The following is a 21,817-nucleotide window of genomic DNA, read 5'->3' on the forward strand; positions in this document are numbered from 1 at the left end:
GCGTAAACGAACGCCTGGCTTCTACGATTCGAAGATAAATCGAGAGTTGGGCCGCAAAGGACAAACCGCAATAACTAGGACTAAATCCAGGAAAATAGAGCTTCCGTTAAATGTGATGTTTCAATTATAGAGAACCCTGTACACAACGAAGAAAGGAAAAACACGACGATCTTTAGGATCTTAAGCTCGCGTCGAATCTCGTGTCTACGAAAGATTATCAACTTCTGTAAAGGAATTTAGATATTTTTTTTTTTAGTTTATTTTGGTTTTTACAATTTGTCCTGAAGGACATTTGGTAAAGTATTATATCTTATTGGTAAAAAAAAAATTAAAAATAAAATATAGCATGTGGGTGGCTACCCCCAGCGGGGTGCCATCTTCGTGGTTGGTAGGTTCTATCTTTTATGAGAATTTAGACATCGGCCAGGAATTAATAACGATCTTGGATAGAATCAACGATGATAACAATACATACACTGGGTGAATTTTGTGTATCCGATTTAGCGAGGAGATGCATTCTGTCGTAGAATTGTTTGTATTTGCGTATCGGTAACTAACACGTTGACCAGCCGCGCTTCGGAATCGATGGGGCGATGACGGAAATAAAGATCTGGCGGCACTCGGCAACGATGTATGTCGATGAAGCGAAGTGCCTAACGAACCCTCGATATCCCAACGGTTCTTTCGCCGAATGTTCGAAAACGCCTAACAAACGCGTGGATAGTGGGGATATCGAGGGATGACAAAGAAAAAGGATCAGATTCCGCCGAAAGTCAAGTCGCAAGAGCTTCGGTCTTGAAAAGCCGCGCCTAGAGTTCAGAAGTAAATTGTAGCTAGTGAAAACAAATGTTAAGAAATATATTCTCTTTTTTTTTTATTTTTTTATTTTTATCTTTTATTTACATCTTCGATTCCCTCTTTTATTTTACGTGACAACTACCACGCGAATTTTATACGTTGGGTTGTCCCAGGGATTCCTTTTGTTTCATAAGCAAATAATAGAGGCACGACATTTTTATTTTATTTTATTTTATTTTATCCAATTACGTATGATCGATTTTGTACTTTTGGGATTTTTGAGACAAGCTAATATTTTGAGAGGACCGAAATTCATCGACGGATAGAAATATGCTATGGCATAGTATTTTATTTTTGCAAAATAGCATACCGTATTTGCTCACTTCTTTCTGACAATGTCATCCGAGTAATTCGTATTATGGAAACTTTGGTGGTCCACGAAATTTGTCGTATTTTAATCACTCTGACAAATACAGTAAAGCGTAGGTCACCGATGATGATGATCAACGTGTTTCTTAAAGGAGTTAAAAAATTTCTCAAAGGACAAATTACAAAAGCTTGAATTTTTTCTTCGTCCAGGAGATAATAGGACGTTGTTAATCCAATGTGTAACAGGTGTACGTAAATTTTACAACATTGCGTTTTATATTTCTCTACTTCTTCTTTTTTTCTTTTTTTTTTTTTTTTTTTTTTTTTTGTAAAGAACAAAGTCTGTATTAACGCGTCTACTGTCAGCAATAAATCGTGTATAACGTTCTTATAATAATATTTTATATCTAGTAGTATGTAGAATTTGTGACTGACTGTATTCATCTATATGTCTATCTTTTTCTATTCCCTTTCTTGTCTCTTGACTGTCCATGCTCGTTCCGCGTGCTTCGTGAAACGGCCACGAATAGTTTCGTCGAGTTTCGAATTAAAGTTTACGTCGTCTCGTGCAATACCTCGGAAAATTTCCCTCTACGGTATAATTAAATCGTCAGTTTAAAATATCGTTGTTGTACCAGCCATTACAATTACACTACCGGTATTATATATTGACCATCGTATTCGTTCTTTCCTTTGCTCCCCCTTCGCCTTCCTATCTTTTTCGCATTAACAAGAGAATTCTGAGAAATAGCAGTTTCGACGAAGAATAGTAGAGACGAAGAGAACGTTACCGTATCTCGTTACCAGCTGTACTTCAATTTTCACCTTTCCGTTCCTTTTTTTCTATCTTTTTTTTCTCCTTTTTTTAGTACTCATTCGAATATAAGAAAAGTGAAAAGATTAGGATCGTTATAGGAGCACATTTTTAATGAAATTTAATCGTGCAACGATTTATTGCAAAGTTTATGATAACTTTCTCCCTGTCTCGCTGCTCGTTTTACATCTCGTCGTTCATTTCCAATTTGCCTATTTTCTTCTATCACCGTCAAAGTTTTTCCATATATTTCATTTATAACATTCCGTTCGTATTAGATTATCCATAGGTATCCACGTATATAAAGATATATATGGGACGTATAACTTTCCTCCATCGTCATCTATATGCTTCATTTATAATGTATTGCCTTATATAGTATTTAATATCTATAATACCATTTTAATTAAATTACACATAACTTAATTACAGGTAATTTGATTACAGACATACTCGTGTCTATAAAGATATAGGACGCATAACTTTTCCGCCTAATTGAACGAAGTATTATTTTATATCGATCTTCGATCCTACGTTATTCTCGTGTTGATATTTCTTTGGCGTTAATCGTCCTTGGTATGGATGTAATGCGAACAACCGAACCATCCTTGCTTTCCGTTGACATTTATCCTATTTCGAGTTGCTTCCTTTCAACGTTACCGACACGCACGGCTCTCCTCTACGATCGTCGATCGCGCGTTTCGACGAAAGGAGGACCTCGATGTGAGAAATAAGTTTCAAGGAAAGCGTTATTAAATACTTACAAGTAACGATAATTCTCTGAAATTCTACGGTATTTATCGTTCTACGGTAGTTAGAAGTTAATTACGCGTTTAGAAAGCCGACGCGTTCTCGACTTCGATGATCGTTAAAAATATTCCGCAGAAGTCAACGTTTCCAATAATATTTTCCCATGCGTGTTACCGCTGCATTCCTTTAATTTTTGAGATATTCGCAAAAATTTGTGACACAGATACAGCAACGATAGGTTATGTTCGGCCATTTCGCTCGATCTTTCTTCGTATAAACTACGAACCATGTTTCGAGCGTTTTCTTCTTTCCGTAAGAAAGACGTATTATTTAGCAAAATTTAACTAGCAAATCTCTCTGTCTCTCTGTCTCTCTCTCTTTCTCGCTAATAAGCACGTAGGTCTAGCTGACGCGACGTTGAAACGTATGAAAAAAAAGAAGATAAGAGTTGGGTTTCAGTTGGTTGTTATTTTATAGAACTCGCCGCGTCGAAAGGCGATCGACAACCAACCGATATCGACACATACGCTGTCACGGATGATGTACAATTATGGACAGAATCCACTGTAGTGGTACTGACAGTTTTTTGCCGATACATGTCTCGAAAATTAAGAGAGTTCGGCGGTTCCGCGTGTAGGAAAAAGTTGTTCGAAATGATGATTCCAGATCGCTGCGTCTGCTTTCTAAATACGCAATTACCAAATTGTGTACAGTGGCGGATAGAAGAAAGTTTAAAATTTGTACGCTATAAATCTTGGTAACTTTGTTTTAAAAATTTCTATCATGTTGGTCATCTATTCTGTAGTATATTACATTTATTTATTGTTCTTATTGAAAATAACAATGCTACTATATTTTCTTCGTAGTATTACCTATCGTAGTAGAAACGTGTATCGTGTAATAACCAAAGGGAAAAAGATAATTTTAATTGTAGGTTAGCTGAAATCGTTTTGCATAAAATAAATATATACATATATAGTTATAATGATGTCATTTATCGACATTATTGACAACGTTATTTTATAAAATATAACTGTAGAGGTTCTACGTAGTAATATTTTAAGTTCGGTTAATACCAGTTATTAAACGTTGATTTACATAATTTGTCGTAATTCCGTTAGCTTGAAGGATGCAACGATAAAACGTCGAACGTATATACGCGTTTCACAGAAAAATGAGAGCCTAGTTTCGGGAAGTGAATCGTTGCACGAGACGCGGCGATACGCGACTGTTCTTTGCTCATCGCGATTTACGTCGCCTCGCATTACCAAACCGTGCGTATCGTTTCATTTTCCATGGTGTCGTTGGTCGTTTCCATTGCGTCATATTTTTATCATATCGTTAATTATCCCTCGGTTCCCTGGCATTCTCATTGTTGTTTCTGCGCGAATCTGTACACGCAAAGTGGTGCAACAAAGGCGGCAAGAAAGCAGCCGGGAAACGCGTACGAATCGAACAATGGTTCTGGCGCAAAGAGTTAACGCATTTCGTACAACGTACAGAGAAGAAAAAAATAGGTGTTTCTTCACGCGTCTTTTGAAATAACTGCACCTGCAATCGTTCCACGTGGAAATTACGCCACTGCTCTCCCTCTCCGTTTCTTCTCTTCTTACCCTTTCCCTCGTCGTTTTCCTCGCGAACCTACAAACATCTCTTCAGCTTCTCTTTTCTCACGTGTTTCCTTGCCTTCGTCTTTTCTTCGCAGCAAGGAACGATTTAATCGCAACGTCGAATCAGTCGTTTAAATCGTTTCTGCTACACGTTACGAACTTTATCGCAGCATCTTCCAGCTATACGATTTTCATCAAATCAAATTATCCATAGGACAAATTTCATATAAAAATATCTCTTACTCTTTACTCGAGAACGATGTGAAACTCGATAGGCGATATTAGGTGGTCGCACTTGGGATATACCATTCCGTTAAATAATCGTAATTTTCTGCCATCTATCGCGATGTAGCGTTATTATTCCATTCGTGTAGAGGATCTCTATTGTTTGCGAGGAAAAACGTGAGCTCGGAAAGGTTTAAGACTTATCCGACAACGCCGTACATCGGCCCCCGTCGTCGCTGTGTCTCCTCCTAACTCTTGGTTCGTCTAGGCCGAAGAAGAAACCCTCGTTCAACGGCAGCCGAGAACTCTCCAACCTAGAACCTCGCGTCACGCTCACATTTTCTCGCGGATACACGAAAGCTCCCTCCCTTTTTCTCGTTCGGTCTGGGTACCTTCTCCGCGCGACTTCCCTTTCGTTCTCCCCTATTCGTCTGCGGTTCTTCCCTGGCGGAGTTGAACGCGAGAACGACGACGGTTTTTCTTACGGTGCCTCGTTGGCCTCGTCTTGTCGTCGCGATTATTTCTTAACCGTTTCTCCGTATCGATCGATGCTGGTAATAGCATGCAATTTAATAATATACGACCGATGGATTTGTATTGTTACAACGTGCTATCGTAAGTATTAGTAGTCTGCGGATATTTATGCAAGTTCATATTTTTGTAGAGATAATTAAATAAGAAGAAACCAGACGAGCAATTGTTTTACGTGGCAAATACGATGTATCGAGTGTTTGGATGTTTCGTATATTTTTACGCACTACGTGCATACTGTCCATTCTTGCGGCTCTAAATCTTTCGTAAATACATAGAAACATAAAAGATATAACTTAGGAAAAAAACGAAGCTGGCACCCCGCTGGGGGTAGCCACCCACATGCTATATTTATTTTTATTTTATTTTTTTTCTTCACCAACAAGATATAACACTTTACCAAATGTCTATAAGGACAAATTGTAAAATAACGAAAATAAAAAAAAAAAAAAAAATACATAGAAACCCGTAGTTTAAACGGTGAATTTTTCTTAATCGATTCAGTTCGAATCGTTGTGGAAGAAAGAAAGTTTGTGGATTCGTGCGTTATAGCAGCATTCGTACGTAGATTACGGTACAATGGATTCTTTCTTTCAGCGGTTATTAACTTTTAATCGATAAAAAGAAATTAATCGTTCTCTGAAAAAGACGCGAGACTTTACTTCGTGTTGTCGACACTGAAAGATAAAGCTGTAAATACTCGGAGCAAATTTTTAACATTAGAAGTACTAAATTTTATTTAGTAGAAATAGATAGCAATTTCTAGCATCGCAAATAACAAATTTTATCCAAACGTGACTCGTTATAGACGGTACATGGACGATGGTGTGTATGGGGAATCGTAACTTGAAACTATCCTTTTTTAAATCAAATCTTGTGCAAACTATTTCATTTATTTACATTTCGAATATACTGCAACATCCTGCGTTCGTTTCATATATTAACACGTGGCTGGTTGCCATAATAGACGTCGGTAATCTACGCTTCGCTAGATTTATCAAAACGAATGAAAATGAGATAAATTTTATGGACTAACAGATTTTTAATAATACGAACAATCTGGATAACATTGTGAAAAATAAACGCGCAAATAAAAAATAATACGTTGCAGAGATTAAATATTTAATATATTTCAACGTATCGCAGCTCCCAAGGCAAATAATCTCTAAAATTCGCTAGACGATCAACGTGTCGAACGATGATCGTAGATCGTGCTAAATTAACGAACACGCGGGAAAAGTTTTACGATTTTATTCAGCCAGCAAAGTGCGTACGTCGTTTCCTCGCCATTTTTGTCGCGTGATCGACACGCACGAACCACGCACGACTTGACTTTCTTCGCGATGCGATGCAAAGAAGCGTAAACCGACTAGTCGTGTCGCATCACAGCAAAAAATAGACGCGGTGAAGTTTCTACCGATCTACCCGACTACCGTTACTTCTCATTCTTCTGCCTTCCTCTCTCGTCTCCTCTCTTCTTCCTCTTCGAACCCAACGATATCCTCTATGACCTGTTTGAGATGACGCTTTCGAGAACATTTCTGCGACCCTGCATCCTTCTTTCGTTTCTCCATCTCCGTCCTTTAGGTTTCGCGTTACCTCGAGAACAGCCATGTATTCTGAAAATTCCTCTTGTTCGTTGACCGTCGTTACGTATTTTCGTCTTTCGAAGGTTCGACCATCTGTCGAGTTCTAGCAGGTTTAGACAAGTTCGATGGTTTTTACACCTGTTAAGTATTTACCTTACTATTCTAAATATACGACCGTCTTCCATTACTTATTTCCATGCCAGTTTTTGTTATTAGACTGCGCACTTTTATACATTTATGGGAAATTTCGAAGCAACAATGCCCGCAATGCGTATAATACGTAAAAAATAAAAAATATCCAAAGTAAACGAAATCCATGCATAGATTGCATTTCCTCAACTGCGATTATGAAAATATAAATTTGCATAAAAATCTGTAGTCTGCTTATCGCGTCGTATACAAGAGTCCTTATGTTAGTTACCGGGATTGACACACCTATAACAACATCGATTGCATCAAAAAAACTTAAAAACAGCGATACAGACGAAATATAAAGTATTTCGAGGACTGAATATTTAGAAAATACAGTTTTTATAGTATAGCATCGCGAGAAGAAAAAGATGTTCGATTAAATTAAAGGAAAGAAACGTTTTTATACGGTGTATTTTTTGATAGACTAATATTTTCAGAACTAGTCCACAGGCTCGCTTAAAGGTGATCGTGTCGAGTCAAATGTTCAAATATCACAAAATACATTTGATTCGTCTTTTGCAAATAACGTGAACATATAATGGTACAATCTAAAAATACCATTTAACATTCTTAAAATCATATAATCATGCACATAATAAATATGCATATGCATGACAAAGCATGCCATCAACTTGCATTACAGAATCCTTTAATATACAGCTTGTTTAAATGAATTATAAATAAGATGCACGCTGTAATATATGACGCTGCTGGATCATTTATGATACACTGGACTTGTCCGATTTGCATGTGATATACGATGTATAAATGCAATTCACGATACCTTTAGAAGACAGATAGTTGTTCGTTAAAAGACTAATCGAAAGAAATTCGAAACAAAGTCATTCGTAGTTTCAATATCGATCTTTTGCCTGAATTTAATAAGATCTCTGTACCATCTATGTTACGCTACACATTGTACCATTTATCGATAACAAACTCGTCTTTCCAATATCTATAGAAATCTGCTGACGTTACGTAAGAACGATAGGGTGTTAATGCATCGATCGATATCGCGATAAAACGATAGGCACGTATTAATCGGGTGATTTGAATATTTCGTTTTGAAAGTATTCAAAGGAAATTATATTACACAATCGGAAATCGGTTCGTTATATGGAAATGTATTTCGATAGATTTCATTCGACTTGGTGTATTAACGTAACTAAAAATATACTGGACAATATTGTACTGTTTCTATTGTACTGGAAATTCTACGTTCTATAGAGGCGTAGCCTTCGTTCGTTTAACTAACCGAATAAAGGACTGTTTACATTATCGACTGATGATCGAGCGAATGATAATCGTCGTTATAAAAAATTAACGTGAAAAATAAACGAACAAATGATCTGACACGCCACCGATGATAAACCGAGACTTCGTGTAACGTACATAATAATATAACTGGAAGCATTACGGAAAGTAAATGAACGCACGCATCCGCTGAATGCAAATGCTAAGACAACGAAGAGAGAGGAATCGACGGTTGTGGCGTACGCGTACGGAGCAGAGGTTGGCACCGCGACAACGACTAGATACATCGCGGTCGTGCACTGTACGTGCAAATGTCTCCTTCAGCCTTTCATTCTCGTCCGGACTGCGTATCTGCATTAAAATAACGGCACCTCGGCTACGACACAGCCGGCAGTCGCCTAACGTGACTCTACGGCTTCGACCTCGAACCCACGCGGCCTCGTAGTCGACGGCCGCTTGCTTCTCTCTCGTTTCTTATATTAGAATAGGAGAGCAGATAACGCGTGAATTATTACCGCGATTGCATTCGTACTGATCCTCGTGCGTCTCGTTGCCCTCTGTCTCGCTTCTCATATTACAAAAGACTCCGTGTATCCGAGAGAGCCGATCGAAAAGGAAAAAGAAGTTTCGCATACGCGGTGCATGCTCTCGATCATCGCTTACCAAGGAACGCTTTCGTTTCACGACATTCTAGAATATACGTGGTCATCGACAATAGTAGAATAGAATACCACGTTCTGTCGTAATAATCCATTCGCTTATGTAGATACGTAAATAGCTACTATTTAAATTATAATAACTTATTATATTATTTAAATAATAGTTATAGTATTGTATATTCAAATAATAATTGGTATGCGATGCATTTAACGTAATACAACGGTTGTTTTCGACAGTCAAGCTATATACATACGTATCTAATGGGAATATCGAGTAACCCGGTTCAACGATTCTGTATCATGTACAATAAAAAATAATCGCTCGATCAAAATGTTTAATGCAAACTCAAACTCGGATTCTGTTCGCGCGATTAATATTACCGATTCGAACATTCACATTGTTCGCTGACTGGCATGTACGTATTGTATGTAATGCAATGTTGTATCTAATGTACGTATTCAAAAATAGCAGTCTTGGGTGACGTAGTAAAATTTGCCATACTATATTAAAAACCAACCAGGAAATTATATTTTCATTATGTTAATCTTGCGAGCGGATATTTAGATCGTTCGCGACGAAAAAATTTACAACACAGTCTCGAGAATTCATTGTCGTCGAGGGATTATTTATCACGCTCTGTATATAGGCATCTGCCTGTTACAGGTTTAAGGCCGACGATAATTTTACTTATAAACTGCAAGTTACGCCATTCCTTATCGTATATGGAATAGACGCATTCATTGGGTAATAGTGGCGAGTAACCCTGTTACAGAATTCCGATGAAATTCTTTCTCTCTCATCGTCCAAGCAGAAATATTACCGAATAACGTACAAAATTTAAAAGATCAATTAACGTATTACGTTACTTATTGTTACCACGTGAAAAAATTTGTAAATGAAATATTTTTACTAAACGAGACAAATGTTGTGCAACGTTTCTAGTAATTACGTTGTTCGTGTTTAACGATAAAAAAAATAAACGGTAATTTATTATAATTTATTATAATGTTGGGTATGGATCGTTCCAAGTAACGAAAAGTAAAGAAAATAGCGTTATTGAAAGGCGAAATGCTTGACCCGCAGAAATTATTCGATCGTTTTAAAAAATAACTCGTCGAATGCTAAGCACGTCGCATCGATATCAAAGCGCGTATAAAAACAATCGATAGATGAAAAAAAGGAAGAAAAGGATGGGTTGACACGATGCGGTGTGAGGAGTGAGGACGATCGCGCGTAGATTCACCGCACCGTAACTACAGAATTTCGTTGGCGAGTCGTGTCGCGTACTCGCTGCCCTTTCGTTCTTTCCATGGCTCCCCTCCCGCGTTTCGTCGCCCCTGGCCTCGCGTGCTCTCTATCCTGCTTTTCCCCTGCACCTGGATCACGTTGCATTGTTCGGCCTGGCAGCGGATATACAGAAGCGAAATGGCAGCAGGAGAACCCCGAAAGAAAGAAGATCCAGAAGAAAAGGAGCAAGAAGGAACGAGCCATTGAACGAAGAAAAACGAACAGGCTGGGAGACAGCGGAGAGATGGACGTGGAAGGTTGGGAGGGGCGGAAGGTGGTAGGGTGTGCACGGAGAAAAGACAAAGATAGACAGACAGACAGAGAACGAGAGAAAAAGCAGGAAGAGCGCGGGGGCTAGAGAGGTGTTTTTCTTCCAAAGGGGACTTTGCACGCTCGTCTCGCTAGCGGCGGTGGTGGCGGCGGCGACGGCGACGGCACGACGCCGTGTAGGAATCGGCCCGCGCACGCTTCTGGAGAGGGGACAAACGAGTTGTCAGTGTACCTCGAGAGAGTCGGGGTTGTGTTGGCAGTGACGATGCCAGAGAAGGGAAAAGGAAGGGAAGGAGCGGTAGTAAGCCGATAGGGGAGTGGAATGGAGCGGCTGGTTTAAGGGGGCAGGGGAAACTTGGGACACGATAGAAGGAAGGGATAGAATCGAGTGGAAACGTGGTAGGGTGCTCTCAGCAGGAGGAGAAGGGCGTCAGCTGCGTAGAGGCAGCTGTAGCGGGGCCAAGGGGCAAGGGAAGCGGTTGGAACGAGGAGAGCTGAGTCATAGCACTGTTGCCACGTCCTCGCCGGCCTCGTTGATGCGTCCCAACGCTGCTGCTTGCGACGTTTGCGGCTTATGTCAGTGTCGTCTGCCTAGAATGGTACTGTTGGAAGACTTTCCGTGCCTTCCACACGTACGTTCAATAGACGTGGCAGACTTGACGCTCGAGTATAATCGTCAACGAACAGAACCAGAAAAAAACGGAGATAAAGAAAGATTCCATAGGTTATGCACGATGTTCAACCACGCTGTTTCGTTTATTCTGGCATTGTAACTATTCGTACATTTAATACGTTTGATATGAAACTAGCAGCGTTATTAGAATTGCGATAGAATAAATTCGAAATGGCTAAGGAATAATTTAAATAATTTGCATTTATTTTGTAACGATTAGAAGATTTCAATGACTTAGAAAAATTTCTGACTGTACTAACGTGCTCGTAGTAGTAGGCAACATTTTTTATTCGATTCGGTGTTAGACCCAAGGCGGAATCACGGTGGGGCAAGAGGGGAACGGGAAAAAGTCGAGGAACAAAAGCCTTCTTTTCTTTGTTGTTATCCCGTAGTGGCCGTTCTGTATTGTACTCCTTTTTATTCTTGCCATTCTTCACGGAATCGTAGAACCTCCGTGTATTGTTAGATCGACACACTCACGGCGCTTGGAATTCCGAGATCTGGCGAAATATAAAGAATTCCAACCCGTAGACCTGCTTTTCTTCTACAACGCATGTTCTTTGTTAACTTGCTGGATACGCATGAAAACACTTATTGTTTATCAATGAAATAGGTATTATACTTAATATAAGTATATTATACGTTAACGATCGGAACGTGAAACGTTCGTTCACACCTTGTTTCCAGTGATGAATATTTGATCCATAAATTTTACTATAGGATTTTCAAGATTAATCGATTCGTAGAATCGGAATTTTACCTTCTTCTTTCCTCCCTTTCTCTTGCCCATGCGTGCATACACACACACACACACACACATACACACAACCTAGGATCTCTTAACCGTGGGCCGATGTATTGATTTCCTGTACATCTCTCATTTCAAACATAGGACAAACGATCATCCGAGTAGATGCCATGAGCGAGCTTGAGATTCGGTTTCTCAGAAGAGAACCTTTTTTCCCATCGTACATGGAATGCAACGTAACACAAATAACGATATTTCCCTCGATCGAGGAAACCGTCGATGCCGAGAAATTCACTGTCGTTTCAGGCCCCCCCTCCCAATATTGTGTATCATTGTTCTTATTAAATAACCAATAGCGATATAATGAAATCCTAGAAGCGGATCACTGAAAGATTGGGAACTTTGTAAACCGATGAACGTCACACACTCCAGGCATTCTACGGAATTATCACTATTTTTCTCCCTGGGCACGGTGAACGTTTATATTCCATTCGTAGACTTGTTCGAATATTGTTAAACGAGTCAGATACGAGCGGATTTATCGGTGTTTTACAGAGTCGTGTACCACACATCGATATGGATAGAAAATATGACTCTGACCTAGAGACTTGAAATTTATGGAAAGTCATGCTAATGTTTTCACATAGAACTCTCGCTGTACTTTGGCGGCTACGGAAAGAAGAAACGAAGGAGTCGAGTCTGGGAGCGAGTCTGCCGAAGTAAAATTCCTCGACAAGCACAACGCGAGCGGGGATTCTAGAGGAGAATATGGATACGGTTTGCGGCTCGCTAGCCAGCCAGCCAGCCAGCCAGCCAGCCAGCCACCGTGGCACTTGCTTCTCCACCCTTCCCCCCTTTCTCCTCCTCTTCCTCCTTCTCCTCTGGCCTTCTATCTTATTTCTTCTTCTCTCGTCACTCCCCTCTCACCCGCTTTCACTCATGTGTGTCAAAGAAAAGGACGTTTGCCGTGGTATGTGTGCGCACCAGAGAGACTTTACAGTGCTACTTCAGCGCGATTGTATTCACGTACATGCGCGCGCATCCGTTTCTCGCATGAGAATGTGTTAGAGAGGAAAAGAAGAGGGGAGATCGAACAAGAACTGGGTGGGATGGAAGTCTCAGAGGCACGATGCACAGACCACGATTGCTTCTCTTTTGTAAAATGTCATGCAGAATAACGCCCGATAATGATATTGCGAATTGATCTGTCTGTCGCTTTTCACTCGATTCGTTTTGTTTCTTTTTGTCCACTTCATCCGTCGATAGAATTACATCCATAATGGTTACGTTTGATAATGTAGAAAAGGGACGAAATTTCGAAATAACACTCCACATATATCACACATTAAACGATCCGTGAATATTCGAATTAGAAAAACGTGTACTCTCGGTTGGTATTACATTTTCGAAGAATAAACACGCAAAGTATGGAATAGAAATGACTCGTTCCGAGAGTCACTTGCAAACAGTACGACATTGCCATCGCGGCTGCCATTTTGTAAAGTCTTCCAAACGATCCGTACGCTGCGATACTACAACTTGTACGAGATGAATCCAAAAATTAGCTTCTGACGAATCGTTTTTAAAATGAATCCCGAAACGAAGTAATATCGTATTACACACGACTTAACCTTGCCTTCCGATACGATCAAAAAATTTTCGAAACAATTGAGAATTCGAGGAGTATCGAAACCCGTTATACGAAAGATACGCGTGATCTTTTCTCGCTGTCGAATCACACGATATGGAAGAGTGACCGACCACGCCCCATTCGGAACGACCCAACATATCACGATGTAAAAATCGCTTGAATAGAATGAAAAAGAAGTCCTTTCGGTATTCCCGTTTGAAAAAACATGTTCACCGTTCCTTGATTTCGTAACGGTCTAGTAAATATTCTGCGCAGTTAATCCAAACGTACTTTAGCGTCGATGATGTGTCGTTCGATTCTCGCGCATTTTCTCTCTCGCGTTATTACTGGCGCCTGTGAGCGTGAAGAACAAACAACGGATTATTGTGATATGCATTTTCCGTTGATATAAGTATTAGAAGCTGCGTTTATGGTCCAGGAAAAAAAACAAAAGCTTCCTTCGAAAGAACGCACAAGGAAATACGTGCGACTCACGCGAGATTAGACGAACAACTCCCCGAGATACTCTGAAACCGTTGAAGTCTTTGCGCTTGCGCGTAATATTCTTCTCCCAATCGACCTATCAAGACGCTCGACTCCCCACTCCAATTCAGTAGCCCTACCTCACCTAGTAAGTCCGTTTCTGCTACTCTCGAGCTTTTCTGTACACAGGGTGTGCCAGAAACAACTTTAGCTGTTTGTTTTCTTTAATTTCGCCGAAATTCAATATCTCCGTTCTTTATAAGGTGAAAACAAAACGCAGTGTCTTTAAGTCTACCGACTCGAAATTGCAATCGAGCAAAATAAAAGTGTTATACCGTAGTCATTCTTCGAAATGAATATACTTATCCTCTGAATCCGTTGAAAAAAGTAATTTACCCACGGAACTGCTGCGCAGTTGCCGGTACTATGAAATAGATTATGTCAAATTCTGAAGCGTGAATATCGGATATTTCAGTTATCGTAGGAAATTTACATTAGTTCGAAATTGAACTTGATTTCGTCATATTTTCACGTTTTCTTTGGTTCGCCTGTATGTATATCGCCTTGTCGATTCATTTGCTGAACTCGAAATATTCGATGCGAAGTATCCGCAAACATTTTTTACCTATAGCGACCTAAGTACAGCGAGACAAGAATTGGATTAAAATTTTATTTTATTTTGCAATTTTTATCATAAGTATCAGTCAATATCAGCATATATCTATCTTTTTTCTTCGATTACATTTTTGCTCGCGTGAGTTCGAGAGGAAAAGAAAAAAGTTTCCAGGGATGAAGTATTATCTCTTATCTCTTCCTCTTTGAAATCGTAAACGATCCTAATGAGTTCATTTTGCGTTGTTGACGGAATTACCGTACTATATTTTGCATTATCATATTGTAAAAGCTGTAACGTTTATAAAACTTATATCCTTGACGAATCGTAGATTAAGTATTAAACCTCGGACTAGTTTTATTTCGTTCTATATTCATAGTTTACTTTACCAACTTTTCTTCGGTACTTGCTATTGTTATACAGTACACGAACATTACCTATACTTGTAACATTCTTATATTAAAGAAAAATATTATTTTATGAAATTGTTATTTTTTATTATTTTTTTTTATCGCTTACTGTGCACACCTGAACAAAGATCACATCAGTGCACTTCAGACCTAGAAGGCTTACTATCCCTTCCTTCTTGGTTTATTTATTTTAACACATCAAAGTACTTTAATGAAAAAGCCTAGTTAAAGAAATGTATATTTTATAATATAAAACATAGCAGCATAAACCCCGCAAGTTCAACGTGTGTTCTTTAGAGTTGATTCCGCATTAACTGTTGATGTAGCTTGTCCGAATTGTTGGTGCGTAGTACATACATGCTTTCCTTGATATTTCACAATTAAAATGGTTGCCAATGAATATCTAAATAAATAATGAGTTACCTGGAATGTTTACAGGTATGGACGCGTGCAGAGCGTCAAGCTGCTGCCGCGGGGCGAAGAGTGCCCTGTGGATGGAGGTTCCGGTGGTTCCCTCGGAGAAGGTAACGAGGGTGGTTCCGGTTCCAGCTCTGGGAGCGGTGGTAGTGGCGCGGGCAACGGTACCTCAGGCAACACCGGGGGTGCCTCCGCGACGGTGGCGTTCATGGATATCAAGTCCGCAGCGAAGGCCCACGCGACTGAACATACCTTGGACGAACGAGCCCTTACCACACAATACTACGAACCACAGCATCTTCAGCACAGGTTTCCCTCGCACGGGTAATTATCATATTGCTCTATATCCAATATATTCGTAAGTTTCTCAAGTTCGTAGCTTTGAAATCATAGTGAGAAAGTGTAATTAAATATAATATTTTTTCTCAAAAGTAAACGAAATTTCAATTACGAAAGACTATCGATCGATAGTCGTGATATAAGTGATACGAGTTGCATTATGTGAGAGTAGGTAACACGTTGTAGCCTGAACTTAACTGATATTTGACGATAGATAGTCTTTATCTTCATATTTTCTTCATGGGATAAATCTCAAACTTCGAAATGCATCAAAATTTGGATTCCCAAATCAGTGTAGGTATCAGTTTGTATGCTACGATGTTACGTTAGTCCCTTGAGTTATAAGATATAAACATTTTCATGAGAATTGTAAAAAGTTTGCAAGCTGAAGCAGTCGAATAATTTGGTTGCTAAAATGACACGTATAAATGTTGGTTTTTGCGATGAGTCACGCCGAGAGAATTAATTAAATCGCACGTCACAGGAAGCAGGTAAAACGACATTGAAATGTCGTTACGGACGAACGGCTGTTCCATTATCTCTTACTTCTAACAAAATTCACGTACAGTCTGCGTGTATTCATTACGATTCTCTGTCCGTTCTAATCTCGCGCCGCATCCCTTCATTTTACGGCTTGGTACTATTGTTGGATTTATGCGTTGTGTCGTCTCCATTTATCAATATGTACAATCACTTTACATGTTATGTAGTCTTTTATATGATATATTGCACAATGCATTAAAACATAATATGCAGAATAATAAACTACGAGATTTTCATCTTAGGTGTATTCACTCCATTCAAGCTCCTTTTCGCTAGTTATAGATTTATTTGAAAAGTATACGCGATAATAAAAAGACACGTCATTCCACGCGAATATTGTCGCGTGTATCTTAACCTCTTGCAATGTTGCGGTCAAGGTTGACGTCACGTTGTGTTTCATAATATTTACTTTTTGTTTCGACTTAAATACTACTATTAAGTTGGAAAGTTGATGAAAGAAAAGTAGACTTGGTCGGATTTTCGTCTAACCTGTCAATTTTGAAATATTTTCCGTGTACGATAGTAGTTAGATTTTAATTAAGTCGAATAATTTACCGAAAAAAGGTTTTTAATAAGATCTAGACGAACAATTTTTTATGAGAATTATTTTGATAATAAACACAAATTTCAGAAAATTACGAACGAAACTTGCGAAGACGACAAGTCTATAATCGATAAGAAACTTAATTTCCTGAATTGTTCGTGCATCCATTTTCTGACACAAAACGATTTTAACAACGTTCCCCACGAAGTGGCACAAATCGAACGTCTTTAATTTAATAATTCAGTAAAATATTCCGTCGTTTCCAATAGTAGTTTCGAAGATATATTCGCACGCGTTTTGAATGGATTCGGATGAAATCGAAATAACCGAACACGCGTTAAACGCACAAAAGACAATGGAACAGCGCGATGAAATTTATCTTCGCGTTCGAATTGTTCGTTTAATAATGAGTTTCATAAATTAGTGGAATTCTTAAAACGAACTCTTGTTCCTGTATGTATCATACGTGCATATATATATATATGCAAAGATGAAAGATACAACAAACTCGTTCGAACAATTTTCGTTATCAACAAGGAGAGCAATTTATCCACGCTCACGACCTATAATCTAATTAATATTTCGATATAATACCGATAAAGCTGTTTGTTTTTTTTAAATAGCTGATCGTATTCATGTTTCTCCACGCTACGATATAATAAATGATATCGAAATCTACCACTGAATTTATTTACGAATATATTATGCGCATTATACGAAACTTTTTGAAACTTCGTTAGCTCTATAATGATATACGACTATTATGACTATAACAGCGAAATTTGGAACTAATTTGAAAATGCATATAAGATTTGCAAGATATTTATTGCAAGCAAGCAGTTAGTATAACAGTGAAGAATTAGTACAACATGAATAGTAGTTTTAAACATGTAATTAATACTAAAGATAGGTTCACTACATATTTTGGCTTGGTAATATACTGAATAGTTGATGGCGCAAATATTTTGATGATCTTTGCAAAGTGTAATTTCTATATACTTCTCCAGATCCGTTTCCAATTTTACCAATAGAATCATGATAGCGTGTCGCGCTACAGTGCTAATGGAATCTCAAAACGTTTCCTATAATACGCGCATAAAAAGTTTCTAAGAGTGTTTGAATACTTTGAGTCACTGTATATACCGATATCGGTCGTCACGAGCTACAGCTACGCGTGTCACGAAATATCGCGTTCGTGGAAATAAACCGACCGATAATCGATTGGCGGTGGCCGGTTATCGTATTATTGTTCGCTGGCACATTGACGCGTTTCGATCGTAATCCATATTCACGACGGGGCCACTCGTCGAAACGTTTCTGCCACGCACTTGTTTTACCAGGCCACGTGATATATACGGCGTATCTCGACTATTCCGGTCACCGTACGTGTTCCAACTCTCCAAGAATCACCTTACAGCGCGGCGTACACCATTACGCCAACGAGATTTCGTACTTTTTCCGTGCTGCTCGTCAACGAAAAGATAGACCTTATAGGTTACCTCGTTTGCTTCTTTCATCGATCCTTCGTATTCTCGGATTGATCGTTTTATCGGGACTCGAGAACAAAATATAGACAATGTACTCTACCAGCATTCGTCGCATACCTTATCCGCGCGCACGACAGCGTCGCGTTTCCACGAAAAGTCAGGTGACCGTGACGACGTGGTCGTTCGCGATGTTGCCACGTCCGAGGATCTGCGCGCGCGCATTAGCGCGCGACCGCCTCTCAACCGAGACGGAGGGGTGGTTGCTTTAGTTGGCAGTACCGTAGTACCATCACCTCAGGCCTTATGCTCCCAAACATTGCTACAGAATTCTTTTCGAACTAAGATTTTGTATTTCATTAAAGGTTATCATTTTGGATACTATTACGTTAGATAAAGTTGAACCTACATTGTTTCGGAGGAACACGACGGATGAACGTTGGTTTCATCCTCGTTTCATTCGTGTATGAAACGTATGAAGTAAATTCGGCTTAAGTTTGAAACGTTTGACTGCTACTACTAACATTTTTTTAGGATCGTTAAAATAATATAAATATCATGGACTAAAAACTTGTCAACAGTGCGAAAGTTTTATATATAATAGTATCGAAACAAGGTGCCCAAATACAATATATTTTGCAAAAATTGAATGTTATGACGTAGTTTCATATATTTCAATTTACAAATTGGCGCTCACAGGGTAAAATTTGTGTGGCGGGCAACGAATTAACGTGAACGAGAAATTTACATTGCGAAATAAAGCTTAAATCCCTCGTGATAATCCAAATATCTGCAATTAAAGGAGAGAAGACAGATACACTGACTTACGTGGTGACACGTTATTAACAAAAACTGATATTCTTTACTATCGTTTTATTGATCATAAAATCTATCAGTATTTATTAAAATATTTAGAAATTTAAGAATATTTCTGAGGAATGATACGTAAATGAATCGTAACTTTCGTAAAAATTTAATCGCATCAAAGCATTTGTTTTGTTCGAATCGAGTTTAGGAAAACTACATTATATTTTTTTACCGAATCTTTAGATTTGAACGTGACGACATAATTTTGGGTTTGCATCATTCGAAAATAAGGCATATCTTACTAAGCTTGAACGCGAGTGGATAAAATGGTTACGGATCAAGCGTGAATCACACATCGAAATATGTTTTATGATGTTTATTAAGAAGGTGTTTAATTAGTGCACGTATTATGATAATTATCGAATAAGTAATAGAGGTGGTCGCGGTATTGTCTCGAGGATGACATCAATGTTTAAGGTATATGAATTGATAACAAGGTTTACAATTTGTATATGAGTCATCCATATGTATAAGGTTAAAGTGCATGCTATGATTTCTTTTTAATCCAGCTCGTTTTCAACAGGGCGATCTTTGTATAGGAAAGATTATGATCTAGTTTAGTCTTCGACTACGGTATCTTGTATTCATATTATCAATTTCGCTAAACGTTACATATCGCTTTCAAAGTGTAAATTTAGCAGTAGGTGGCGTGAAACGACTACTTATATGTACGAAAATGACTAATTTTATCTACTGTGTTCAACTGTTATCAGCGGACATAAACGTACAGAAACACGTTAATACGACCCTGAAAATATCTTATCGGCCGCCATACCGTACATGCCAACTACTATTTTATGACAAACTTAAATGCGCGTGATTCTAGGAAATCAAATACGTCGTCCGTCATAACAAAACGACATTGCGCTTTTCGTGGGTAAACATTGATATGCAGAAAAAGCTCGCGTGTACTGTTGGCAGGAAGAACGATTTTCTATGCACGATTCTCGTTTCGCGTCTTTATAAAAAGTTATTCGTATCAGTCTTATATCACATACTCAGATCCTTAATGGCGTTACGGACAGGAATTGCCGTGTACAAATTTTTCTTAGTTCCCTTATCTATGATAAGCTCCTCTCGAGTCGATACATGCGGCGTTATCACGTTTGACATAGACGTTAATCTTAATAAGTTAACGATGACGCAAAGCTTTCCTTCTCTTTTCCCTTCTGTTTTATCTGAAACTGTTGGAGCGCGAACTCCTAAATAAAAAGGTCGAATCGATAAACCGATGTGATTCGGAACAACGTTCAGATCGTCCGTGAGAGTGGACTTTTTCGAAGCCGCGTGTTTTCCCTGCTCAATCCACGTCGACGATATCGAATTGCGATCGGTCGCGTGACCGATACCGTATATCGTTTTGTCCTTCATACGCGAACCGATGACTTTATACTCGAGTGCACATGTTTTTCTACACTGATCGCCAATCGCCGCGCACTTTTTCCTCCCGTTTCTTTTTTCTCGTGCTCGTGAACCGTTCCAACTCATCATATTTCTCAGCGGCGAACTCGAACGAAACAACACGAAGTTTATCTTCGATCTACGGTATCGTGAAAACGGCCTTAACAGGTCCGTCGTGTACGTCTCAAACTCGATTTAACGTGCAGCTTTATCGAGTGTGACAGACGCGAAGAAAAAAAGACGTGGTATGCGTAATAATCGGCATACGACTACGTTAAATTCACGTAAAGCGCGTACGTACAGTTTTACGATTTAAATAAAATTTCGTACGATAATGATTTTACGAACGTGTTAAACATTGTGTCGTATTAAAGCTTGTTTACGTGGCACGGAAGGCATTATTATTCCGCCGATCGAGATTACGCGACAATTAAACGATTGTCATCGATTGAAGTACTGTTTTATCACCCGGGTCCTCTTGAACGATAATCTGTAAAACAATAATATCAGTGAATCGACGAATTACGAGTTATAGATTACAGATTTCTGTATGAATCTATTTATAACGCAATCGTACGTGCCAAAGAAACTTATCTTTACGAACATCTATTAAAAATATTGTTACTTCACTCAAAGAGATGGTATTTACGTGGCGTTCTTTTCGAGTATAATCTACTCTCGTGTGAGGGGAACTTTTACGCAATTCGCGGTGAACCTGAATATGTAGTCTGTTTGCATCAATTATTGCCATTGATTTCATGTCTGCAGTTAAATCGACGTTATTCATCGTATATAAAAGATCTGCATTTCTTTATTTTTTCTTTCGATTTCGAGGTCTTATTTTAATTTTACATACCTAGTATTAATGCGTAAATCTAGTAACGATAAGATGCGTTGAATCTTAACTCGATAAAGATTCAGCGTCATAATAATTTTTAGAAAAAGATCTATGAATAATTCAGAAAAAATTAATTTTAGAAACCTTCGTCTATTGGAAATTTGAGTTAGACTAACGAGAAGTCGAATTAATTAATATTTTTAAACAATAATAGTACATCGTATTTACTGCTGTTCCTATAGAATTTTCACCATCTTTCATTAATTTACACTTCATTGACCTCATTTAATATCACGACTTTGGTATCACAAATTTCACCATTGCATTGCATTATTGTAGTGTCACGTTGATTCTGTAAGGAATACATATTATGAAACACATTTACGTTAGATTACTTAAAGTGAACCAATTGGCTCTTTGTTTGTAAAGTGATTTTTTGTTTGTGGACGATTACCATCATAATGAATCGATTGCATAT

At 38.7% G+C, this 21,817-nt stretch overlaps 1 protein-coding gene and 1 long non-coding RNA gene across 7 annotated transcripts in view; one reads left to right on the top strand and one right to left on the bottom strand.

Moving 5' to 3' along the window:
* The window catches only part of LOC132905375 (protein split ends), a 117,272-nt gene that overhangs the window by 69,626 nt on the left and 25,829 nt on the right, over nucleotides 1-21,817 (top strand). For all 6 annotated transcript variants that reach the window (XM_060956604.1, XM_060956609.1, XM_060956608.1 and 3 more), the window contains exon 2: nucleotides 15,345-15,647. In XM_060956604.1, the coding sequence (XP_060812587.1) occupies nucleotides 15,345-15,647 (303 nt within the window). The remainder of the gene's footprint in view (nucleotides 1-15,344; nucleotides 15,648-21,817) is intronic.
* LOC132905440 (uncharacterized) lies at nucleotides 11,075-14,009 on the bottom strand. Its single transcript, XR_009657792.1, has 2 exons — nucleotides 13,692-14,009; nucleotides 11,075-11,566 (listed from the first exon to the last, which is right to left on the bottom strand). It is a non-coding gene; the product is annotated as an uncharacterized LOC132905440 (long non-coding RNA).

The sequence above is a fragment of the Bombus pascuorum genome, chromosome 3 (assembly GCF_905332965.1).
Source record: "Bombus pascuorum chromosome 3, iyBomPasc1.1, whole genome shotgun sequence".
Lineage (NCBI taxonomy): Eukaryota > Metazoa > Arthropoda > Insecta > Hymenoptera > Apidae > Bombus > Bombus pascuorum.